Here is a 25,377-nt window from a genome sequence, read left to right as displayed (position 1 = left end):
GGGGGGGGGGGGGGGGGGGGGGGAGTGTAAAACACTCCTTTACAAGAACAACTTCATTTTCAGAGCTCGAATCTGAGACATTTGATTAAGAATAGACGAGTACTACTACCCCACGACAAGTGTCACAATTAAGACGAAGGAGGCTATTCCAAGTTCATGGTAATGTTCTTAATTTGTTTTTAGAAGAACGCACACCCCAACCCAGCGGGAGAAATGAAATGCATAGCCGCGAGGTAATAAAATTAGACGAATAGGCGCCCAGATGGAAAAATTACGATAGAAATAAAAAACATAATTCGTTCAACCCACTTAAGAGATGCCATGATTTTCATAGCAAAAATATACTGCAAATAAGGTGATGTAGAAGACTTAAAACAACATACTGTACGTTCATATTCAACTGGTAGTTTAGAATATGCAGATATCTGTAATTGTTCCGTCATAATCTTGCAGAAGCACCATTCGTCGCATGATTAACGAGTTCTCTTCTCAAGATCTTTCCAGCTGGAGATTTTGGTATTGCGTTGATGAATGCAACGCGACGTATCTTTTTGTATGGTGAGACCTGCAAGGTAATTTCTGGTTACAATATGCATCTGTTGTTTATTTGAATGTGAAACAATCAGAGAATTTATGCATTTCTTCTACATACACTAATGCAATGATCAAGCAAAATGGTTTTGGTTATATTCGCTCGGAGGTTTACCTGTTTTGCAATGATATCTATAATTTGTGACTCACTAATAGTGCTCCCAGGTCTTCTGACTATGTAAGCCATAGGAATCTCCCCTGCTTCTTCATCGGGATATCTGGAGATTCAGGTGAGAAAAGAGCGTATTAAGATTTGGAATGTCGAAAAATCATCAGAAATTGAGACTCAAGATTTTCTTGGGCAGTTTATAATTTCCACGGCTCGCCAAATGCTCAAATAATATACATCAGTGTCTCATTTATATTTTACTGTCACCTTCAGAGCTAGAAAGAAAAAGATCATTTAAAAGGCAGAACGATTTGTTGATATTGCTTATGCCATTTGCTTAGTTGACAGTATTCCTATGCCAGGCAACAAATCATATTGAAATACTAGTCTTGAATTTGAATCTAAAATGTTAATCTTACACTTCTATTTTACCATTTGTAAGTATGAAAAATGTAGAAATAACGTTAAGATAAGTATAACAACACAGGCTTCTACGAGAACAGATGCAATTGCACAGTGGACTGAGGATTCACCTGATGTTCCAAAAGCCTCTCTTAGTATCAGGGTCACAAAGTCGAAAGGCATGCTATGACAAATAGAAGTTTAAAGCATGCATATGACAAAAATTTTGTAAAAGACAATGCAAGCATTAACAAAATTTCAGTACACATGGCATGCTAGTTAAATATTAGTGAGGGAATATGACAAAGAAGTAGCCTCTTTGTAGAGGAAGACTGGTTTGCAAGTTTTTGTACACTAATGCCCATTGGTTAAGTTGTTTTGCAGGAAATGCAGTATGATATCAAATGTTAATTGTACAAAAACATATTAGTACTATGATTTTTCCATCATAATGATACATGAGTGATAACATGATAAGAATAGGGAGACGAAGACAATAGAGGAAGACAGAGAAGATCACATACGGAATAACTGCTGCATCAGCAACATCAGGAATTGACTGAAGTAAATGTTCAAGTTCGGCAGGGGGGACCTGAAAGTTCATCCATTCGTAAGATAATGATGCAGTAACATAGTAAGAGATGTGAGATGAGAAGTTTGCATACTAGTGGTAACAATATATTTAGGGACAGCTATAATTTACCTGATATGCCTTGTACTTTATCAGTTCTTTTAACCTATCGACAACATATAGAAACCCATCCGCATCAAAATAGCAGAGATCACCAGTTTTCAGCCAACCTTCTGGATCAAGTGTTGCTGAGGTAGCTTGTTTATCTCCAACATAGCCTGCCATTCACCAATATTCTCTTTCAAAATTCAAGTGTGACTGAAGAGTATTCTAAAGGCCAAATTGGACATAAATTTACCAGTAATCAATCATATAACAGTAGGTTTCAGATTCTAAATATTGTAATCTCTTATAAGTATTATTTGGCTCCTTGAATGAAATCAATAAGACTGACTCAAATGAATTATCAATCCGAAGTATCAGAAGGAAAATCCTCATCTGTGGTATAGTAGTAAACTATGCTAGTGATTTTACTTACTAACTCAATGCTGTGAGTTGTAAATTATTGAGTATAAACAGGCATCACCTTTCATGATTGTTGGAGCACGTAACCAGAGCTCTCCACGCTGTCCAGGAGGCAAGGACTTTCCACTTTCAGGATCAACAATCTTAGCTTCCACATTCACACCAAGGCGACCAGCAGATCCATACTGGTTTGATTCCTCAGGGCCATTCATCCCTGTTGCTCCTCCAGTAGTCTCAGTCAGACCATATCCCTATGATGCATCACAATTGAACACATTAAACATGAAAAAACAGTGTCAAATCATTACACACAGGCACAATATGTATACATCGTGGCATCTAACATAACTTTATAAGCAATTAGTTTGACAAATTTTAGATAAAAAATAGAGTAAGAATAATGGACTATCGTCCAAGAAGTTGATAACTTGATATATCTCACTTTAATATGTTTGCTACCGTGCTTTATAAAAAAATAGAAACAAAATAAAAATTTGCAATTCATTATGTTCTACACTTTTCAAACACATATTTGAGGAAAGGGAGTACAAAAAGAGTTGAAAGAGGATAAAATAGTGCTAGTGTTAGCGGACAGAAGTAAAAATACAAAATAAGAATTTCTTGATTTCTTTTAATTGAAAAAGGTTATAGAGAATAAAATAATACAGATTTATATAATAAAAAAATATATTACTCAGTACTTTTTATAGTAAATGATTGAAATTTTAAAGAAAATATTATAATACACAAATATAGGGAAAAAATTACGTAATTATATGACTTAAAATAACATAATCACTAAAAATCCCTACCATTTGAATTAATTACAAAAATCTTCTTTTTCCTTCTCTCTTAACATTCGGATACATCACTCTACTTCTATAACATACATCTTTGTTTGTTTGTGTAAAATGTATTTGATACAAATGTTATTGTTGAACATAACCCCAATTATTTCAAACTTAAATCAGTATGAATCTAGTTTATTGTTATGTATCTAATACATAACGTATATATTTGTTATATAACTTATGTATAAACGTATCGAAGAAGGAGTAATGTATCCACAAATTTTTAAATGTAATTACTGCCCAAATTGTTAGGATTTCTGTACTTTAAATAATTTTTTATTCTTGATAAAATTTGAGCCCCTTAAAATTGGGCATATGTCTTATTGGCCCTAACCATAGATAGAGCTGGCACTGGGCAGTGGGCACCAAAAGCTTTATGCAGTGAAGACCTCAAACTTTGTAAGTAAGCATTTGACCGTATTTGATTATGAAGAAAAAAAAAAATCAAAGTCAAAAAAGAAATTAAAAAAAAAAATGTGTTTTGATTATAAATATAACTTAAAGTTGAATTTTGAAAATTTATGGTCAAAATGTTTTCCAGAGTTCAACTCCAAATTAAAAAAAAAAAATCATGGCCAAATTGAAATTTAATAGAGAAACGCTTCATGCACATAATTGAAAATATTGATTTACCTTTTTAAGCAATCATTAGATTAAAATTTAATAGAGATTCTTCATTTAAAATTAAAATCCACTTCAAATTCTTAACGAGACATTTTTAAACACAAAAATATCATATAATTGGAACAAAATAATTTAAGATACTTGATTATTGTAAGCCTTTCAAAAGTTTTCACATGGTCAAAGACAACATAAGCAGCATTTTATAATATAGTTAGTATTTTATTATATAAGCTTAAATCCAACAACTTCCTTAATTTATTTTTTTTAATCAATGCTTCAATAAAATAAAATATCCTGACGTTTATTGTTTGTTTATGTATTTTGAGTAAGGACAATTTTAATTCATGACAAAATATTTCCGCGAAAAGAAAAACATGCCATGAGATTAACATTTTCCGTTCACACACACTATCCAACTCTAGCGCGTGATAACCAAACACATACCTGCAAAATCTCCACGTCAGGAAACCTGCTCTTGAACCGCTCTGCCACCTCCTTCCCTAGCGGCGCTCCGCCGCAGGCTAGCAGTTGCAGTGAGCTGAGATCATACTTCAATGCCAAATCCGACTTCGCCATTGCCACCACTAGCGGCGGCGACACCGGCATGTACGTAACTCTGTACTTCTCCACCGCTGCTAACATCTTCTCGAAATCAAATCTCCCCGTCATCACCATCGTTTCACCCATACTCGCTAGCCTAATCAGCATAAAAAATCCAAACACGTGAAACAACGGCAACGTCATAAAAGCGACCGCTTGCTCCGTGATTTCACCTTCATCAGCGGCATTATCATTGAATCTGCTATGGAACAAACTAGCGATTAACGCGATTAAATTCCGGTGAGTTAATTCTACGCCTTTTACTTTCCCCGTAGTTCCAGACGAGTAGAGAATCGCTGCCGAATCGGACTGGTGAATGAGTGGGTAAGAGATGGGATTAGAAACAGGGATTTGAATCATTTTCCGAAATTCAGGCGAATCGAGTAGAATGGTACCGAGAGGAAATAGCGAAGAAGGAAGTTTACCAACAGTAGAGGAAGTAGCAAAAGCAATGAGGGGTTTACATAGCTGAACCATATGAGTTAACTCGGAAGAAGAAGAGAGCGGATTAGCCGGAGAAACGACAACGCCTAGAGAGAGGAGTGCGAAGAATACAATTGGAACATGAATTGAAGTAGGAGAGAGAACAAAAGCGACATCGTTTTGAGAAAGTGAAGGGTAACGAGCTTGGATAGAAGAAGCGAGATTTTGAGTCTGGCTAAGGAAATCGGCGTAAGATAAGCGGTGGCCGGTGTCGGCGTCAACGAGGAAAGTAGTGGCACTAAGATTGATTCCGGTGGTCGGAGAGTTGAGGAGAGAGAGGGCGTATTGGACGATAGAAAGAGGCTCCGTTAATGGCGGCAATGGAACAGATGGTCTTAAGCTCTTGAAAATTTTGGTATCTGGGCAATAGCCATTTTTTGGATCCATGGATATTTTTAATACTGTGTAAACTTTGTTTTCAAAAAATGAAGAAGCAGAAAGAGGATCTATATATAGAAGTTCAATACTAATATCGATAGGATATCGATTATTATGGTAATTCGTATGAACGTAGGATAAATAAATTGAAACGAAGATAATAGTTATTTTGGGCAAGTTGAATTGAAGTAAGAAAAGAAGTGAGAAGCCGACGATATTGAATAAGAGTATGCTGAGGTTTACGTATTAAATTTGAGAAGAAGTATGACTTGGCTTGGTTGGTGGTGGTAGTGTTTCTAATAAAATAGTGGATCCTTATAATACACGTAAAAAAATCATGTTTTTTTCTTTAATTCTGTTCCTCTTTATAGATATAATAAATGGCTTTCTAAGAAAACCTCCTCTTTTTAAATTTATCCCCTTTTCATTCAATTGTTACTATCTCTCTGTTCAATTTTATTTACTTGTTTTAGTATTTTAAAAATATATCAAGAAAAAATTTAAAAAATATTTTTTTGACATTAATTATCTCTTTATCAAGTCTTAAGGTTATATGTTAATTAATGTGGATATTATAATTCCAAATTAATAGAATTCGAATTTGAAATTTCTCGCAAGAAAAAGAAGTGTCGAAAATAATAGTGCAGTCATACTTGTGCTTTCTGCTGTGTTATTTGTACGTTACTGTGAGTGACAAATGAAAACCAACACACGTTTCTCTAAATTCCAGACTTTTTTACCTTCAACTGTGCAGACACTTTCTCTATTTGTGTACCTAAATTTTTTAGTTTTATTTTGATTTCTTACTCGATATTTGTTACTTACTTTAGAGTTTGACTAAATTTAAATTTGTATAAAAAAATTCATATTGATGGTAAAACATTTTCTAACAAAGACGATTTCATATTTAGGATAATTCAAATTCAAGACCTTTGATTAAGAATGAAGTAGTGATAACACCATCCCGACTCTTGTTGGTCTGTGCCTAAAGTTTCAACTTTCATTGTCATTGAATATTGAATATTGTGGGGCATTATTTTCGTTCCACTTGAGTTGTCAATTTAGGGATGTCAAGCGGATCAAAAGAGTCTGTGTTAATAATTATGTGGGTTAAAATTCACGTATTTTAGATTTTTAAAAACTGTTTCACTATTTTTGACTACGTGGATTATGCCAATAATTGAAGACGACAAGACAAGACTTGATTAAATAGATGAACAGATCTTAATTCTTTCATTTTTCTTCAGATTGGAAAAACAATTTAAAACTTCTGAGTTAATTTTAGAGGTTATTGAACTTATAAAATTATTGTAGAAAAGTTATGAAATTGATTTTTTTAACTAATTTTCATTTAAAAAAATATTTTTGTCAAAAACAAAAAATTAAAAAGAGTATTTTAAAACTTAAAACTACTTCTATAATATAAACTAACTTTCCATGCCACGCCCCAACCTAATCTTTTTATAATAATAGTAGTAGTAGACTAGTAGGTGGTGTAAGTCTCATTTTAACAATTAAACAAGGCATAAGGACCAACTTTTACAATGCGTTCCCACTTTGAATTGTAAAAAATACATTCAATTTTAATTGTGTTTTAGTTTGTTTTTTTTCATGTCATTTAAGAAAATAAATAAATATAGAATATAGTATTAGGGTTTTGCCCTGATTTTATTATCATATTTGAGTTTTACTCTTTTCTGAAAGGAAAATCAAAACATTAACATAATTGGTTTTACTTTTTCGAAAAAAAGATTATTTTCGATATTTGGTTTATTATTTCCTACCAAGAAAACAAGAGCATCCGTAGACATTTAAGAATTTTGTTTAGCAGGAGATATCTTCTTAGTATTAGCTTTTAATTATGTAGGCCAATTGGTCAAACCATATAACAATATATGTTTTTTAGTATAGTTTTATGTATCGTCTAAACCGTCTTGATTTGCAATGGTAAACTTCCGCATGACACTCTGATTCTTTCGATCCCAAGATATAGTTTATTAAGTTTATTTTAGTTATTAGATATTTTTTTATAAAAAAAAATTGAGATGTTAAAAAAAAAACTATCTCTTTCATATTAAGAATACAGTTAAAAACTATTGTCAATTTTAATCTTGAATAGTTAAAAAATTAAAAGTTTCAAGGCTTTTAATTAACTTTTTAACAAAAAGTATGATTAAAAAATCAAAACTTGTTTGCACAATTACTACTCAACTTTTGCAATTTTTCTTCTTCACTACATCAGCAGCTAGTCAACATCCAAAAAGGAAATTAAATAAAGCAAATATAATTAATAGTTAACGTGATTGCAGTTATGGGAACTGATTGATTAGCCTTTATCCCTATTCCTTACTAATGATACAAAGACGTGATTAATGAGATACGAAACTATATCCACCTCCTTAAAATAAATTAAAAACTGCACGCACATTTATGAAAGATATTTGATAACCTTTTGGTAAAGAGTTGTTTGATATGAGGTATAAAATATAATAATGCAAAACTATTTTATTCTGCATTTGATTGGAAGTGTCAGGCAATTCTAAAATTATTTATACTTTAGTGATGGAATAAGTTATCTGGGTATAACTTGCTCCTAACCAAGCAACCCCTAAGAGTATCTATTCATTTTTTTACTTCCTCCGTCTACAATGTGTAACTTACTAAATTATCCTTATGTAATAAATGTTTCTTGAGAATTAAACTCTATTAAAAGAAAAAGTGTAAGGACGTAGTTGAAAATTTTGGAACAAAATATTTTTTACTATAATGACACTTATTTCGGTATTAACACTCCACTAAATTGAGTGGTAAGGATAGATTTTTTAAAAGAGAAGTAATAGAGTTGTAAAAAGATCAAATGTTTTCGGGAAAAAGCCTTGACAAAAACACTAATAATAGAAACACTGCTTCGAAATACTTCTTTTGTGTTGAGAATCAATCGGAAATAGCCTCTTCATATCCATGAAGTAGGAGTAAGTTTTGCGTATATCCTATCACACCCAACTTGTGTAATTACGCTACTAGATATGTAATATTTGTTAAGACAATAATCAACCTAACAATCAGAACTCTGTATGCTGCTAGCCCGTTCCAAAAAAGGAACACACAACTAGTTTTCAAAACAGATGTATTAGTTCCCAGAAGGTGAATAACAAGCACCAGTTCCACAACACTGTCCATTGTCAAATCTTTTGATTGTTGAATTCTAGCTGGGGGAATTAAAACTGTAGAATAAGTTTGATTTTTCCTATGTAAGTCAACAGTACAAGGCATTACCAATCATATATGGCCTAGATGTCAACAGCAATCTTCCCATCAAGTTGTGAGAAATCTTGGAAGAAGGCCTTAAAGTGCTCGTACGAATGCTTCACATCATCCACCGCGCACATTTCTCTTATGCTGTGCATTGACCACTGTGGTGCTCCTACATCAACTGTTCGAATACCTACCCCGCTTGCCAATATAGGGCCAATGGTTGAGCCACATGGCATATCATTACGAATCACAAAATCCTGCACAAAAAAGTGTCTCAACTTCTAAAAGTTACGCTAATTATATGTGATGACATAAAACCTAACAGATGGCCCCGTAGCAACTGTACATCCATGATAACAGAACAACTCAAAGATTTGACAAAACACAAAGGTTCAGAAATAGACAGATTGAACTTTGGAAAACGTCAACCATGACATCTTAATATTCGCCAGTTTCTGGGATGTTTAAGGACCCAACATTTTTCACTGACCTGAAGAGGAATGTTGTGCTTAGAAGCTATTTCTCTGAACACAAAGGAAGTGATTGCATTGGTTGCATAACGTTGATTAGCATTGTGTTTAATAACAAGCCCACCATGAAATTTGGGTTGATGATTCTCTTCGTGCTTGTCCTGAAAAAAGAATTTAAATTATGATCAAAGCCAAAAGAAATTAGATTGTAGAGCACCACATGAAATAACTTACCGGGTAATTAGGATGCAAGGCATGCGCCATATCAGCAGAGACCAGGAAGCTCTTCTGGATTGCTTTCTGTATTAACTGAAGTACAATGTACAATAATATCAGTGAAATCCAGGAATGAACTTCATTCAAGCTACCAGAATGTAATGAAGGTACAACTACCAATAAGACTTTGTCAATTAACCATGAAACACAACATTTACATGTACTCACTAAAATAACAACAACAAACGCCATGTAGTCCCATAAGTGGGGTATTGGGAGGGTAGAGTTTATCAAAGGAAACTCTATGACAGACAGTTTAGGTTTAGGATTTTATACTAAATTAGTTTATCATTTTATAAAGAATTCTATTAGGGACAATGGCTAAATTAGGGGGACTTTTGTCCAATATGGCAATCTAGTTGTGGAATCAACTTGGATTTTGAATCCCATACTTTTTAGATAAGTGGACAAATGGGAAACCATTGTAGATGTTAAAATAAAAATTGCTATCTCACTTTTTACAAATAAGTGGACAGATTGGAACATTGCAGACATGACAATAAAGAGACGTGTTAATCTCAACTAAATACAAATATCTTCAGACAGAATATAATTAAAGCACCTGTTTTCAGTACGATTGGGAATAAAAAAGCAAGTCCAATTTTAATATATCTTCAGAAATTTCTACATTTTGTCTCAACAGGATAGAGTTATCTAAAGTGATGATTCATGCCTGCATGAAAATGCATTAGGAAGAGCACTACTGCTTCTGGTTTCCAGGTACCAAACATATTATGTGTCCATGAAACAACAATAGACAACTGAACATATTGCAGCAATATGTAGTACAGTAGTAGTGAGATAGATCTATTCGACTACCTTTGAATCTGGACCGAATGTACTTGTAATTCGTGAGAGAGCATCAAACATGACCGGCGATCCAGCTCCTTGTGCTGAATTAGACCCAACCTCTTCATGATCAAACAGAGCCACCATTCTTACACCAACCTCGTCCTCAAGACTATTTTCGGGAGAAGTAGCATCTATCAGTGCCTGACATCATCAACACCAAAGTAGTTTCATTGCATGTATATTAAAACAAGAAGCACCATTATTGCATTCCATGTTGATCCATTCAAATTATGCAAGTTTACATAATATTTGATGCAGGAACAGAGGGCCAAACGTATTACTGTAAAATGTGATAGTCTTCATGATGCAATAGACAACTGGCGAAGTCCTCAACTTTTCTGATTTAATGATATTTTGCCTTTTCACTTTCATATTCTCTTTAAACACTTCTAAGTTCGCTAAATTATCCCCTTCATAGGCTTTTCTCTACATTTTCCTTTGATACATTAAGATTAAACATGATTTGAAGTAAAACTTCCTGTTGACCTGCTGTTTTGTCAATATACACCATCATGAAGTTGAATAAACCCCAAAAAATGAAACCTAAGGCTTTGTTCTGTTTTAATGTACTCTCCAGTCTCCACTTCACCTTTTTCAATTTTTTCTACAACTAGAAAAGACATAGCATGACCTGCCTCCTCTCTTTTCCAGGAAGTATTTTTAAGGCCAAATACATAGGTGGCCCCCTAAAGTTGTCACATTTTTCCCATTTAGACACTTCAATTAAAGCTATGCGTATTATACACTTAAATTGTTGTTAAAATGTGTGCAATTTTCAGCTCAATGGAGCTGTAAAGAAGGGTAACTCGAACAAGTGTTACTGCCTCCTTTTCTTGGATTTGTCAACTTCTTTTTTTCACTTGGATTTGTCAATAAGAGATGATTGGTATCCAATAAAATCGAAGAGAAAGAATTAACAAAAAGAAAAAGTGAAATGGAAAAGAATGAACAGCAGCAAGGGCAAGAAAAACTAAATGAAAGTAGAGAGTAATAGGGAGGAGAAAGAAGAAGAAGAAAAGAAATTATTCACGGCTTCATCGTGTGCTTTCCTTCGGTGAAAAGCACCCCATGTGCCATGTTAGAGTAAGGTGTCCAATAGGCAGAAAGTGAATATACGTTACTAAGGTAATTACCTATTAGATAGTTAAGGGGCAATCTATGTATTTAGCCTATTTCTTACAAATGAAAAGTAGTGGAGAACTTCAAAAGGAAATTTTCAATTTTCCAAATAGTAGTTATGTGTTTGACAATAAGCTAAGGACGAGAAGCCTTGCCAATTACAAAAAGTGACTACATTGAACAGCTTTTCTTTCTTCCTTCAATTTTTTCACTTTGCATCTCTTTAACATACTGATCTTATTCTACAAGTGCAGTTCCTCAGATCTGTGTTTGTGCTCTGCATCTACCTATTGACCAACACTCTATTTGTGGTACTGTTACTAGGTTTCTAACGAATCCACACAAGAAAAGTAACTATGTTTTCCAATCCAACGTCTTCTTCTGAAATTATTTAGAACTGGAAAGTTGCTCTTCACAGCAGCACTGCACCTTAGCATCCATGTGACTAAGATAGAAGATAATTGCCATTGACATGACAAACTTTGAAAACCCTTAAAGGGGAAAGAGAAGGTGACACCCTAGGGGAAATCTATGTATTTAGCCTATTTCTTACAAATGAAAAGTAGTGGAGAACTTCAAAAGGAAATTTTCAATTTTCCAAATAATAGCTATATGTTTGACAATAAGGTAAGGACGAGAAGCCTTGCCAATTACAAAAAGTGACTACATTGAACAGCTTTTCTTTCTTCCTTCAATTTTTTTACTTTGCATCTCTTTAACATACTGATCTTATTCTACAAGTGCAGTTCCTCAGATCTGTGTTTGTGCTCTGCATCTACCTATTGACCAACACTCTATTTGTGGTACTGTTACTAGGTTTCTAACGAATACACACAAGAAAAGTAACTATGTTTTCCAATCCAACGTCTTCTTCTGAAATTATTTAGAACTGGAAAGTTGCTCTTCACAGCAGCACTGCACCTTAGCATCCATGTGACTAAGATAGAAGATAATTGCCATTGACATGACAAACTTTGAAAACCCTTAAAGGGGCAAGAGAAGGTGACACTCTAGGGTAAGTGGACCTCTGTAAATAAATATCCACCATCAGTTTTATAATGCCAAAACCGATGTTCAGAGATATACACTGCGTAGCTTTCTTGTTCACATCCTGATGAGACTCATAAACAGAATTAAAACAATCAAACACAGTGACTTATCTCAATCACCCATAACCTTGCTTCTATAAACACAGAGACATGACGAGCAAAAGACTACAAATGGCATCATAAGTTTTACCTCAAAGGTGAGCCACAAAGCATAGTCATGGACTAATACCTGAACTAAATATTCTGCTAAAGCAACAAAAATGTGAACTAAAAGCAATGAAGCAAAGACACTTTGCAACCTCCAATAAATATCATAACCAATTTCTATATGTAATTTATGCACATTGTATTTAATCATTTTTTTGAGATAAGGGTAACTTTGTATTCACAAAACATTCATCATCCAAGGGATGATGAATTAGAAACTTACATCCCACAGGGTTGTGGGCACGCCCTCAAAAAGACATACAGAATTACAAGTTTCCTATAAAATCGACCTTCTCTATGCTTTCCCCTACCACCTCTTGCTTACACCCAAAAAATAAAAGACTTTGGGCATTTCATTTTTATCTTCTGGAAACTATCATTTTGTCCTTCAAAACACCTAGAATTCCTTTCTTTCCATAGAGTCCACCATATACAAGCCTCTATTAATATAAATAAGATGTGTTCTTCTAATAAAATGAATAACTACAACGAAGCTTTCTGTATCCATGCATCCTTTACCTTTAGAGAGCAAAATGACATGCATAAATTGTCCAGTCTTCCAGAAAAAACAAATTCCTTCATGGCACCAGCAATAATACTTGGCTGAGTATCGCATGCTTGCAACTCAAAGTCACATATGTCGCCTGGTTCACATCCTGCCTGAGCAGCTAGAAGCTGAAAGTAAAAAGAAAATAGCATGAGCACAAAACTGTAGCACGACAAAGATCTTGAAAATATGCTTCACACAATGAAAGAAATCATCTAGGAACTCAGATCATGAAAATTAACATTGATAAGGATAGCAATTTTGCAATTTATGGTACCTGCAGAAGAAGGGAATGATGTTGCTCACCACCAGGATTTATCCTTTTACTGGACTTACTTCCATCATTTGGAGCTCCATTTCCAATGGAATCATCAATGGAAGCTGGTTTATTAAGTTCAGCCTGCAAAACGGTGTCAGATAGATAATGAATGCATATATCTTAACAGGACACAAGTTTATTCCAAATAAGGAATCAAACGAAGTTATAAATAATTTTACTGTTTCATAATAATCCGTCTATCCCCATTTACATGACACTCTTTCCATTTGAGACGTCCAAAAATGTGACTCCATTGCACTAATAATGTTATTCTAGAGAACTTTCACATTATTTTATTGGATTAGCACAATTGAACTTTTAAAGAAGATTACAAATTCAGTTAACTGTTCAACTTCTAAACTTTGGTCCAATGTTTGTCATTCAAACTAACTTTTCACCCCATCTCAACTCCATATCAAGTTAAATACCATCAAATAAAATGCAACAAGGGAGTCGCGTTTTTCTTCTTTTATTTTTCTATTTTCTTGTGGTGAGTTCAATTCGCTTAATGTGTAATGACCAAAGTGGGTTTTCAACTAATTTCAAGCTAGCATATTAAAAGGATATATCTGTGGATGCATTATACCCAATAAAACAGTACAATTCAATTAAGAAGTTCTTCTGAAATGCATGTAAATGGGAAAACCCACCAACACCAAAAGATTATCAAGCTAAGAATTTCCGGAATAAGGGTTGTTAGAAGAATGCATGAAGCACTCAAGGGTCTAACCTGATGGTCAATGAAGTGGGAGGAGAACTATAAGATCTCAAAGTTCACATTCCAACAAAAGCAAAAAAAAACTATGTGATTTCTGCACATCTACCCAAAGTTTGGTGGGCAGTGTTACCCAGTACCAGTGTTGTTGGGAGATAGCAGGCAAATGGTGGAAAAGTCGAGGTGTGTGCAAGCTGTCTCGGACACCACCGACAAAAAAATGTGTGTGAATTATAACTGTACATATGCATGCAGGCAAGAACTAGAATTTCCTAGAAGATCCTAACAAATTACTAATGTAAAGCGAAGAGAAAAAGAATTAGTTCATATCACAAACAAGTCTTCCTGCATTAAATGCTTTTTCGGAAAGAAAAGGATTCTAATTGATGAGGAAAGTAATACAGAGAAAAGGACAAGGTGTTGTCAAAGTAGACAAAATAAACTATTATCACAAAATTTCCAGTCACGCTCAATCTTGAAACAGAGAATTACACTACAAAAAATATACAAGCATCAAACATATGCAATGTACCATTACCTTAATTGATGTAGCCAATACTGGTAAAAGATGGGTCTGTGTGTTCACCTTAAATCCATCATTCACACCTCTGTAAATATAGGAAAAGAAGACTATAATAATACTCATGTAAACCATTGGTGAAGTTGCTTTGGAGAAGAAACGATGTTCCGACTCATTGAAGGTACAAAACACATGATGACCAGAAAATGTGTTTTGATGAATATGGTTAGCACATAATACAGTGATGCAAATCCCTCTTGTTGATTTAGAAGATTTGAACAACATGAAAAAACAATTATCACCTACAGAAATTATTCTTATGATCCCAATTGTATGTCACTTCAATACAAAGGCACAACCATGCTACATGAAACTCAATAGCTAAGCTAAGATCTTTTCTCTACAAGTTTACTCAAACACCGAAACCATGAGCCGTCACAAGTACTTCTAAATTTGATGAAACTATTAACTGATACAAAAAGAAGTACCTTATATCTTATGAAATACATCAGTAGTACGAACTGCAATTCATAACTACCATGACAATAACACACATTAAAGAGATGCTCAAAACTCTATTTATTTCCGAATAGGTTCAAACTATTAGGCACAAGAAAGGCAGGTTGAATAGAAATTGAAACCCCAAGCACCTCTGACACCCAAGATGAATTTTCAAACGCGCAACCATCTGAAGAAGAGTTCATCTTCTAAAGTTTTTACCTTTCTAAGTGAATTGCCAAAGTTGGAATTCGCATTATGGGCTCCTCAATTCTCACAAGCTTGTGCAAGTAAGATTCAGAACCATCTTTCTTATTTCTTATGATCATCCTTCCGGCAACTGTTAGATCACGATCAAACCAAGTATGCCACAGCCCACCACCATATGTTTGTACACCCACTTCCAAAAATCCACTTTTAATTACCTATAAACAATCCCAATCAATAAAATGCATAGACCAAGATTCAACAAGCCACAAGCTTAAAAATCTGATTTTATTCCCCCCACCCCCCAGAAAAGAATCATAATTACCTTCGAAACTGGCTTCAGCTTCAGACAAGGACTATCTGTATGAGCACCAACTATGTGAAATCCATTTCCACCAACATATCTAGAAAGAATTAATCCCCATTATTAAGAATAAACACAGCAAATTAAGAAACACAAAAAAAAAAAAGTAAAACAAAAAAGAACAAAATTTTGGGGGCATACTTTTTACCGATAGCAAAAGCAACAATAGTAGAGTAGTTCCTAGTGAAGAAATACTTGTTCCCAGCTTTCAAAACCCAGTCTTGTTTCTCATCTATTTGTACATACCCTGCACTTTTAAGTCTCTTCTTTGCTTCATCTACAGAAACCCCACAAAGAAAAATCAATCTATTGAACAAAATGAAGATTGATTTCACAAATTAGGGAGAAAAGTAGAATACCAACTGCATGAAAAGCTGTAGGAGAAGCGTTCAAGAAATCCACCAGATCGGCTGCTACTGCTGAACTCTCCATTCTTAGCTTCTTCTTCTTCTCTGATTTTTTTTTTTTTGTTACACACTCTCCTCTATACTCCCACACAAAATTTATGTAATCTGGATTTATCACATCTAGACTACATAGGGTTAAATTGTTTTCTTCTTTAATCTTTCTATTTGTGTTTTTTTTTTAATTTCACTTGTTACTTTGGAGAATTATTTATTTATTTGTTTGTTAAACTTTGGAGAGTTATGATAGATAACGGAGGAGGAAAAAAAATACTAGAAGAATTGGTTTTTATTTTCATTTTTATTTTGGCGCTATCACTTAAGTTTATACATAAATATATTAAATTATTTTCTTGAAAAATTATCTAATTGCACAAAAAAAAATTCTAATCATAGTCCGAAAACTCAATATCAATTTCTTATTAATTGGTTTCCACATGGTCTTGGAAAATTGAACATATCACTGATTTTTTATATTAATTTAGTGTTTGAAAATAATGCCAATCATGATTACACTTACCTCCAGTGACCTTAAATTCACTTTCTTGCTTTCAATACATGAAGCTGAATTTTTTAATAAGTAAACAAAACTAATGATCTATGTAGGTTACAACACGAAGTCAATTGTTATTTAATGATCAAATCACATCTAGATATACACATTAATTTTGGATGGGATTTACCGATGTTTCAACTTTATTGATATCTCGATTAGTTACGATAATATAAAAAAAAACCGTTAATTGAGATTGTGTTCATAAACAAAAATCGAAACACTTGATGCAAGGAATACATATTCAACTTTCAGTTCCTTATAGTCTTACTATTTGTTTTGGAACCCGGATATAGGAAGTTTTAGTACACCGAGCTGTCGAAGTTTTACTATTTTGAATGAAAAGATCATAATTCAGAATATATGTATTTTGCTATAGTTAGTATGCAATGTGATTGTGGTAAAATATTAAAATGGAAGGTAATACACTTCATATTAAGCATATGTGCCACTAGGTATTTTCAATCTTTAGGCATATATGAAGTTGATAGGATATGTTTAAAAAAATAATCCTCATATATTTCTGTTTTTACTCTATGATTCTGCAATATTATGTGTTGGTTCCCTGATTGCAAATGATCTTTTTTTTTTTTGCCAAGTGTAGTAAAGTGGAAAGATACAACTATGAAACAAACTCATTATGGTATGAATATTTGCATACAAAAACTGTTTAACTTGTTAGAACAGTGTCTATTATTGCTTACACATGCACTCAGGTACAGGATATGCAATTACATCTCTATCAATCTTTTTAGCCCTTGACTCAGGCTGCCCCTGACTTTTCCTATGCAGTTTCTTCATTATCCTTTTGAATTCTTGCTCAGATACAGATGAATCTTCAAAGAATGGCAGCATCATTCTCTTGTTTGGCTTTATGTACTTTCTGTGTCCTACATATGCTCTATGTCCCTGACCAACAATCAGAATTGTACAATGTTAACAACAAGTTCATTCATTGATGTAAGTAGGTATGACTGACTGACTGGTATATACCTCGAGAGCTCGGCCCATGTTACCTCCATGGGAATTGATGAAAACATCACTGCTCAGAGACACAATGTAGTCGATGGCTGCTAACGTAGAAGACTTCTCCAAGTATGGAGTGAGCTCTCCATTTCTTACCAATGTATGCTTTGTCAATAAATTTGGGAACTCATTTTTTAGAGGCTGCATAGCTTGTGTGCCTCCAAAGGGTTCTCCTCCAGCAACATATATACGAGCGCTGATTGGTGCTCCTAACCCCTTCAGAAATCTATAACACAATACCCCATTTGAGATTTTCATAAAACAAAAGATATGTTGTTCAAGGACTTTACGGTTTTACCTAGCCATTTCTGATGCATTTAAGGGACACATTCCAGCAAGTCGCCGTTGTGCATTAGTCATGTTCAACTTGCCAGTGAGATATTCAGGGTGAGAGTCCCTTTCTCTACTTATAATACTGTCATATTGCCTGCCTAAACCGGTAAGACATCCCGTTCTGATCCACACATCCTTCTCTAACCTGAGATGGATCGCGACATAAGGACCCTCAATCCACATTCTTCTAGCTATCTGATAACCTAGCTCCCTAATTGGAGTTGCAAATCTTAGTGCATGGAATGCAACCTGTTCAAGTTAAAACAACAAAAACAAAGCAGCAATTTTACATCACTTCCCACTCCAAACGTCCTATCAAACAGTTACCTCAGTTACAAAAAAACAAGCTGCAGTTTTTTATATTACCTTGCATTTGAGCTTCTGCAAGTCAGGTGGAAGATTCTTGGAGAGCTTAGAATCTAATCCTTTCAATATAAGTAGACCTTCTTGGTTTAGCTATACCGAAAAAAAATGTAACACAAAGTTAAACCAATTCTCTAGGCAGTCAACTCAAGTAGTACAGCGAAAGGAACAGTTCATTTTTTCTTACTTGCTTGAGAAATCTGGCTCTAAGCCAAAGTGGCGATACGTGAAAAGGAAGATCACGGTTGATGGTCTGCTTAGAAACAAAATGTGTCGATGGCAAAGACGCCACGATTCTAACATCAGCTATCAGAGTCTTCTTGAAATGCTCAACATCAAAAATATCCGAAAATTCACTGCAGACAGCTAAAAGTTAGATCAATGAACTAACAAATCTTGAAGTGAAATTCAAAAGTTACCTATCATCTCCCCAAATGTGATTGACTTGAAGAACAGGAACAACAAGAGTAGCTTCAAGAATTCTTGCTATAACAACTGCATCAACAATCTGGTTTCTTTGTTGGTTCAATCCTCCAGAAGCCACAACAACCAAAAATTTCCTCTTCTCTTTCGAAATCTTTGCAGAGGCTTTTCGGTACTTTAAACTGAAATCCAAACAAGGCATGTACCCCTGATTATCAGGTTGCTTCCAGAACTCTTCCTCCTCCTCAGAAAAGTTTCCGACCACCCCATGAGCCGGTAAGGGCACCATTGCTCCGGTAGACAGAGTAATTTGAGCATCTTGAACAGAGCCTGATCTTGATGATGCCGCAGCAAAAACAGAGGCTAAAAACAGAGGAGATGAAGAAGAAGAAGAAGTGCCGGTGCACGAGAGTGGATTTTGGAAAAAGGTTGTGAATATGATCAACAAAATCGCAAAGAAAGTGAGGGTAATGAGGAAAGAGATGAAACAGAAAGAGAGAAATGAGGATGTTTGGGTGATTCTTGAGTTCTTTCGGGGTGAGTAGTTATGGAGGGAATTGAATGGAGGTAGTGAGAACAAATGAATGAAAAATGATGGGTTCAGAGAGATGAATGATGAACTCTTGGAATTTCTTGTTCGCGCCATTGAAGATCCAGAGCTTTCTCTGTGTGTATTCAATGGAAGATTTGGTTTTCTAGAGATAAAACTCTGAAATAACAGAAAATTTTCAGAGAAGTGATGAAGGAGGAGATTTTGGTAAAAGATATTATATACAGTTAAGTTGGTTACAAGATTCTTTTCTTCCTTTCCCGCCAGAACTTAAGCAAATTTCTATTGCAGTTTTCTCCTCGCAAATTGCAGAGATATCCCTCACAGTTCTACCTAATGAACATTGTAGACCTTTCACTCAGCTCGCAGAGATAGTGACGAAGCTAGGATTTTTATTTAGATATTCGCAAAGGCGAAAGAGTCTGCTAGGATTTTTATTTAGATATTCACGAAAGAGTGTCAACTGACTTGCCTTATTGCTGGTAAACTCCTGGTGGGGTTTTTTCAATTTTCGGGCTCATCGGATATAAAAAAGGCTCATACTGAACCCGCGAGGTTTTTCAATTTTCAGGCACATAAGGCATAAAAAAAGCTCATATTGAACCTGACTAAATCCAGATCACACACTGCAGGCCCAAATGCCCCGCATAAACCATTCCCCTTCAGTCTCCAACATGTAATAATTTTGTATGTTTTGGTGTTGTGTATGAAATCTGGCTGAAATAGCAGTATTACTAGGTCATTTAACATACACTTTCCATTTCTATTTCTTTTTCAAATTATTATCTTCGAATGCTCAAGTTGAACTTACAAGATTTGACCACTAAAGAAGGCTAAAAACAAGAGTACAAAACCACATCCACTAGTACAAAACGAGAAAGTATTTTCTATTTTCTTCTCATACCATATATTATTCATATAGGGGTTCGGATTTAAACCTCTTGGAACGTTATTTCAGAAGGTAAACAAACTATCTTCTTCTAACAATTGATAACAATTTGTTACAGAAAGATAATACTAATGTTTCCGACATATGAAAATAGCATTTCCAGAACCCAGAAGCCGCTTCTATTACCCTCCCACAAAACTCAAAATGGTGTATCTTCTGTTACACTCCCTCGAATTCATTCTGACTTGGTACGAGTAATAATTTTGTGTCAATTCCTATTGCACTCTGCAAAAGCTCACTAAAGAGCAATGTCAAAAGTAAAATAAATTCACCAACACTTTCTGATGTTCATAAAGGGTTGAACCAGCTAGTGCCATAAAAGGGAAAATAGAAATATAGCTGGTTAACCAAAATTCATAGTTCAATTTTCAATCCTTAAACCAAAAAAAGTTGTCATCCTTCCATTAGGAGAGAACTTTCTTGACTTCAGCTGTGACCGCCTGTGGTGGTTTCTCAGCAGGAAGATTCACTACATTACCCTTCTTGGCATAGTAGTCAATGACCTGTACATTAATCCAATACAGCTTTAGCATGGAGGACAGAAACTAACGAAGAGTCCAAACAGACTACAAAAATGATTATTGGCTTCACGTCTTTGGACTAAATCAAACAAACATTATTAGGTCAAATGAAAGCTATACCGTGTATAAAATATTTGGCAAAATGTTGCGAAACATCTTATAGATTATTATGTCGGATTCCCAAATGCAATTCCTAGTTTTCCTAACTCTCTACCAAAGCGACTAGATACACAGATGTGTTTCGTTCTTTTTTTCTTTCCCTTTCCCCTCAATAAGTCAGAGATAAACAGATGTTTACCGGCTCAGTTTGCCTGTGGAAGGCTTCTAGCCTTGACTTGAGAACAGCAGCAGTATCATCTTTTCGTTGTATCAAAGGCTCTCCAGTGACCTTCACGTAGAAAAATAAAATTGCATTAGATTCAGATGTCAGAGAACTATCCTTAATATAGAATGTTCCTTCTTTTTTTTTTTGGTTGACAGTCCTTAATAGAGAAAGTTATGAAGGTAAGTTTGTCTGACAGAATTTAAGTTGCACAGCAGACAAAAAAGATATTAAAATTGTAAAATAATCAATTGCTAAGCGTATGAAGACACACTACAATGAACTACCTTCAGCAAAAAAAACTACAGTACTTTTTTATTTTTGACAAGCTAGAGGGGAAGAGATGGTATTATCACAACAAATAAAACTAAAAACTTTGATTCTATTATCTTACATCATCTATCCCAGGTGCTTTAGGAGGTGCAAATTTTGTATGGTATGACCGACCACTAGCTGGGTGGATCCAACGTCCGGTAATTCTCTCTTCCAAGATGGCATCATCAATCGCAAAATTAAGAACCTTATCAACTTTAGTCCCTCGACTTTGAAGCATCACATCAAGCTGCAATAAGTAGAGCAAGACGTGATAATCCTACTACAAGGATTCAATCAAAGCTGACAGGAATTGCACATTAAGTCCACCTATACATAAATAAGTAAGGATTAACAGGAAAATAACCTTTTCTGCTTGCACCACAGTTCTAGGGAACCCGTCAAGAATGAATCCTTTTTGACATGATGGCTTCTTTAATGCTTCGTCTATGATCCCAACAACCAAGTCATCAGAAACAAGTTCTCCCTGAAAAGATAGTAGTACAAAAACAATTTTACTGAGAAAAGGAAAACCAATTGCTGTTCTCCCTTATACTCTCCTGTTGGAAACATATAATAACAATTTAAAGAACACTCAATATGACCTTATCCATGGCCTCCTTCGCCTTGATGCCCAAAGGTGTTTTGGCAGCAACAGCAGCTCTCAGCATATCCCCCGTGGCTAAATGACACAAGCAATACTCATCTTTAATGATAGGAGATTGCGTTCCTTTCCCTGATCCAGGTGGGCCTGCGGAATTTTTTTTAAGTTTTTAGAGATCTTAGCACTATAATAGTTGGAAAGAAGGAAAATCTACAGATTTATCTATCACAAAAATCTGGCAAAGCATGACAGAACTATTCATAATTTGATGTATAAGTCCATACGATGACATGTCAACACCCAAAATGAATTCAGATTGAGCAATGGATGCATTATTTGTCCATATAAACTACAAAACAATAATGTTAAACCACTGTTACCATGAAATAAATACTAGGAAATTGGGAAAAGGAAAATTGTTACAACTCATTAAGGAAAACCCAGCTCCAAACCCAAATCCAAATATAGATCCTTGGCTAAAACTTCCGACCAGCTACACACCACCACCCCTATGAGCATGCAAAAAGCTTAGAGAAGAAAAAAGACCAAAAGACCAACATGAGATAGGAGGCCAATATTGTCTAGTCTCCTTTCCGAAGCATGGGGAATCCATACTAAAGTTTTTTGCCTTTCTACATACAATATTGATAACAATGCTCCTAGAAGATCATATGCTACCAACCAGGTAACTACTTTTTCTGTTATGCTGGTGATGAGGGGCATAGAAGACAAGCGTTCAAAGTCTTTAATCATTGAAATGCAAAAATATAACAGCTAATTTTTTTCTTGAGGTCCTTTTTGCTCATATGTCTTTTGACACTGGTTGAGCAACAATTAGTCAATTACAACTTACAGAAACACTAGTGGTCCGCTATACTTTTGTATACAGTATACGTGAATATTATTAACATCCCTGCTTTGATTACACATCTTTTGAGCCGAGGGTCTATTAGAAACAACCTCACTACCCCCACAAAGGTAGGGGTAAGATCTGTGTATATCCTACCCTCCCCAGACCCCATCTGTGGGACTACACTGGGTATGTTGTTGTTGTTGTTGTTGTACATACATTATAGCAGAGCAGATCAAGTCTATGCAGTCCAAACCAAAGGACAAAACCCTGGTTTACCATTGCAACGGTTGAGCAGGTAGTAAGTAGTAACTTGAATTACAAACAGATTCCCAAAAGGAAAATCATCATGGAATATAACCATATAAAGAGAGAGAGCTTTACTTGAGAAGGGCACTGCTACTTCCTCCCAATATTAGCAAAAACCAAACAAGACACTACGAAATCACCTTCAGATTTATGCATACTTGATTTGAACTCTCATTGTCTTGTATCGTGAAAGCTAGGATTTTCTTGTACCAAATAACCCATAAATAGTCAAGAAACCAGATGCTCTGACATATTCCCTATTTTAACTTGAAAGCATGGTTCACTCGCAACTCCTTTTAAGGAATACTATCGTAGCTTGAATGTCCATATTATTATTTTTAGATTTGAAACCATAAAAGGCGAGCAATTTTACTCGTCGATCACTTCTTCACTTAACAAAATTAACAAAGGCAAACTCGCTATAAGCAGAGATCCTGCCTCATCCTTTAAACCACAAAATCCCCCTAAATTCGAGAACTTTCATCTTGTTTCCAAGTACACACAAACTCCCCCCACTCCCATAACCCCAAGAAGCAAAACCCAACAGCAAAATAAACTACCCAATTTCAAAATTTCCCTCCATTAAACTGTAAAAACTGTAGATCTGATGGCAATTTAGGGGGAAAAAGCAAAACCCAACAAAGCAGTAAGCTAATCCCACTCCGATAAAATAGCAAAAATGCGGATCTGATAGCCATTTAGATGCAAAAACCATAAAAACAACCAAAAGTAAGAATTTTGACAGTGCACACCACATACCCACAAACAAATCATAACAAAGAGAGCAGATTTGAAGAAAAAAGACAGCAACCAACAGCGAGTATTATTATTATTATTATTACCAATGAGAATAAGACGTTTGTCCGGCTTGGAGGAACACCTCATGCGGCGGAGAAGCTCCGACATGAGGCTCTCGGAGGGGACATCTTCTAAGTTAACTGACGATGTCGACATTTTTCTCTCCGGCGAACTCCTCGACGAATTCTCTGCAATGCCTTTTTTTTTAGTGTTCTTATTTTGCAGAGAGATGAGACACTTTCGGGTGTTGGATTTCGGAGATTCCAACGCTTGAAAATGGCAGCGAACCAAAGTAAGGTTTTTTGATAATGACCATTATGCCCTTGTGTCTAACTTTAATTACGTATGGCTACATATACATTACTGTACGAGTATCTAGTTCGAACCTTAAAAATGTAATTAACGAATATCTTTAGGAATTGAACTTTTAAAAATTAATGTGCTTCATCTAAATTTACTACTACTAGATATGTATGATACTTTCTCTACTTCACAATGTTGTAATATAATACAATATGTCTTTGTAAGTATTGTATATGCGATATGTGATATGTAAATTTTGAAATTCTTTAATATCAAATCTTTAATTCTTGCCATGTATTGAATAAAAAATAAAAATATATTTTGAACCCCAAAGATAAATTCAATGTTTTGTTTGGCACAATATATCATTCTCTCTATTTGTAATATATCGAGTAATTTTAATTTAGCAAGTCTAATAATTGAAAATTTCAAATTTGAGAAAATATGTGGGGTCATATTTGATGTTAATCGTTGGAACGTAGAAAATGCAAAAAAAGTTGAGATAGAGAAGCATAAAGGTAGTCTCGTATCTTTAACTTTTGTGAGTATTATATGCTTATTAAGATTCTTTTTAAAAAAAGAGTGGACACTATTTTGGCATAGACATCTCACATTAGCGGGTAAACATGTGATTCTATATTCAAGAGAATTCGAAACTCGAAATTTATAATTAAAGATGGAAGAGTACTTACCACTTTTCATGATCCTTGTTGGTCGTGTTATGAAGTTGAGGGGTAGTGTGAATTGAAAAATGGAGAGAAATTATATTTGAATAAAGTTCTTTTTACAAAGGAATTTTGTCCTTCATTGGATAGGGAAAGAAAGATTACTGTACTTATATATAAAAAGAACATATAGCCTTTTTAAAGAGTTATAGAAGAGTGCTATCATTGTCGTTCGGCTCGGGTTCGAATTCACTAAATTTAGAGAGAAATGTCTGAATGATCAACTCTGCAATCAGTTGTTAAAATCAGTAGGTCTTCAAATTGTTCATTTCTCTTATTGGACGATCATGATACTTCCCAATAATCAGGGGCGGCTCAACATAATTCGGGGCCTAAAGCGAAATTTCAATTCGAGGCCTAAAATATAAACAAACCTCATATATGTATTTTAATAAAAAAATGTTTTTCTTACACTATTTAGATGAAAATTATTAGTATTTAATATGTTTTTCAGTTATTAGTTTTAGGTAAGATTTTATCAACTCAACATTGAAAAACAT

The 25,377-nt window shown here is 34.6% G+C and overlaps 4 protein-coding genes across 4 annotated transcripts; all 4 read right to left on the bottom strand.

The window, feature by feature from the left end:
• Window positions 1-295: 295 nt before the first annotated feature.
• On the bottom strand, window positions 296-5,419 carry LOC102588483 (4-coumarate--CoA ligase-like 9). The gene is made up of 6 exons (XM_006351420.2): window positions 4,118-5,419; window positions 2,260-2,449; window positions 1,806-1,951; window positions 1,627-1,694; window positions 707-809; window positions 296-565 (listed from the first exon to the last, which is right to left on the bottom strand). The coding sequence occupies exons 1-6, from the start codon at window positions 5,141-5,143 to the stop codon at window positions 440-442; spliced, it is 1,659 nt and encodes a 552-aa protein (XP_006351482.1). The 5' UTR covers window positions 5,144-5,419; the 3' UTR covers window positions 296-439.
• Window positions 5,420-8,215: 2,796 nt separating this feature from the next.
• Window positions 8,216-16,103, bottom strand: LOC102588156 (probable aspartyl aminopeptidase). Its single transcript, XM_006351419.2, has 11 exons — window positions 15,892-16,103; window positions 15,674-15,809; window positions 15,494-15,572; window positions 15,184-15,386; window positions 14,482-14,551; window positions 13,187-13,309; window positions 12,882-13,037; window positions 9,955-10,128; window positions 9,094-9,168; window positions 8,880-9,020; window positions 8,216-8,646 (listed from the first exon to the last, which is right to left on the bottom strand). Exons 1-11 carry the CDS (start codon window positions 15,962-15,964, stop codon window positions 8,425-8,427), a joined length of 1,452 nt encoding a protein of 483 aa, XP_006351481.1. The 5' UTR covers window positions 15,965-16,103; the 3' UTR covers window positions 8,216-8,424.
• Window positions 16,104-17,141: 1,038 nt separating this feature from the next.
• Window positions 17,142-19,599, bottom strand: LOC102586170 (uncharacterized protein At1g04910). Its single transcript, XM_006351499.2, has 6 exons — window positions 18,631-19,599; window positions 18,399-18,567; window positions 18,215-18,304; window positions 17,814-18,097; window positions 17,483-17,741; window positions 17,142-17,398 (listed from the first exon to the last, which is right to left on the bottom strand). The coding sequence occupies exons 1-6, from the start codon at window positions 19,278-19,280 to the stop codon at window positions 17,183-17,185; spliced, it is 1,668 nt and encodes a 555-aa protein (XP_006351561.1). The 5' UTR covers window positions 19,281-19,599; the 3' UTR covers window positions 17,142-17,182.
• Window positions 19,600-20,229: 630 nt separating this feature from the next.
• Window positions 20,230-24,132, bottom strand: LOC102587831 (adenylate kinase 4). The gene is made up of 6 exons (XM_006351418.2): window positions 23,894-24,132; window positions 21,894-22,039; window positions 21,656-21,775; window positions 21,371-21,538; window positions 20,953-21,042; window positions 20,230-20,636 (listed from the first exon to the last, which is right to left on the bottom strand). The coding sequence occupies exons 1-6, from the start codon at window positions 24,003-24,005 to the stop codon at window positions 20,538-20,540; spliced, it is 735 nt and encodes a 244-aa protein (XP_006351480.1). The 5' UTR covers window positions 24,006-24,132; the 3' UTR covers window positions 20,230-20,537.
• Window positions 24,133-25,377: the final 1,245 nt, after the last annotated feature.

This window comes from Solanum tuberosum, unplaced genomic scaffold, assembly GCF_000226075.1.
Source record: "Solanum tuberosum cultivar DM 1-3 516 R44 unplaced genomic scaffold, SolTub_3.0 scf00127, whole genome shotgun sequence".
In the NCBI taxonomy this organism is placed as follows: domain Eukaryota; kingdom Viridiplantae; phylum Streptophyta; class Magnoliopsida; order Solanales; family Solanaceae; genus Solanum; species Solanum tuberosum.
This window is presented reverse-complemented; position numbering and strand designations above follow the sequence as displayed.

Excerpts from the sequence above, each read along its gene's own strand:
- LOC102588483 (XM_006351420.2), bottom strand. The coding sequence starts at position 5,143 with ATGGATCCAAAAAATGGCTATTGCCCAGATACCAAAATTTTCAAGAGC. Across the intron at positions 2,450-4,117 it reads CTGACGTGGAGATTTTGCAG|GGATATGGTCTGACTGAGAC; the intron begins GTATGTGTTTGG and ends GATGCATCATAG. Across the intron at positions 566-706 it reads TAGATATCATTGCAAAACAG|GTCTCACCATACAAAAAGAT; the intron begins GTAAACCTCCGA and ends ATTACCTTGCAG.
- LOC102588156 (XM_006351419.2), bottom strand. The coding sequence starts at position 15,964 with ATGGAGAGTTCAGCAGTAGCAGCCGATCTGGTGGATTTCTTGAACGCT. Across the intron at positions 13,038-13,186 it reads ATCATTCCCTTCTTCTGCAG|CTTCTAGCTGCTCAGGCAGG; the intron begins GTACCATAAATT and ends TTTTACTTTCAG. Across the intron at positions 8,647-8,879 it reads AGCACAACATTCCTCTTCAG|GATTTTGTGATTCGTAATGA; the intron begins GTCAGTGAAAAA and ends TTTTTTGTGCAG.
- LOC102586170 (XM_006351499.2), bottom strand. The coding sequence starts at position 19,280 with ATGGCGCGAACAAGAAATTCCAAGAGTTCATCATTCATCTCTCTGAAC. Across the intron at positions 18,098-18,214 it reads TGCAGAAGCTCAAATGCAAG|GTTGCATTCCATGCACTAAG; the intron begins GTAATATAAAAA and ends TAACTTGAACAG. Across the intron at positions 17,742-17,813 it reads AATGCATCAGAAATGGCTAG|ATTTCTGAAGGGGTTAGGAG; the intron begins GTAAAACCGTAA and ends ATTGTGTTATAG.
- LOC102587831 (XM_006351418.2), bottom strand. The coding sequence starts at position 24,005 with ATGTCGACATCGTCAGTTAACTTAGAAGATGTCCCCTCCGAGAGCCTC. Across the intron at positions 22,040-23,893 it reads CAAACGTCTTATTCTCATTG|GCCCACCTGGATCAGGGAAA; the intron begins GTAATAATAATA and ends AAAATTCCGCAG. Across the intron at positions 21,043-21,370 it reads AAGCACCTGGGATAGATGAT|GTCACTGGAGAGCCTTTGAT; the intron begins GTAAGATAATAG and ends TTCTACGTGAAG.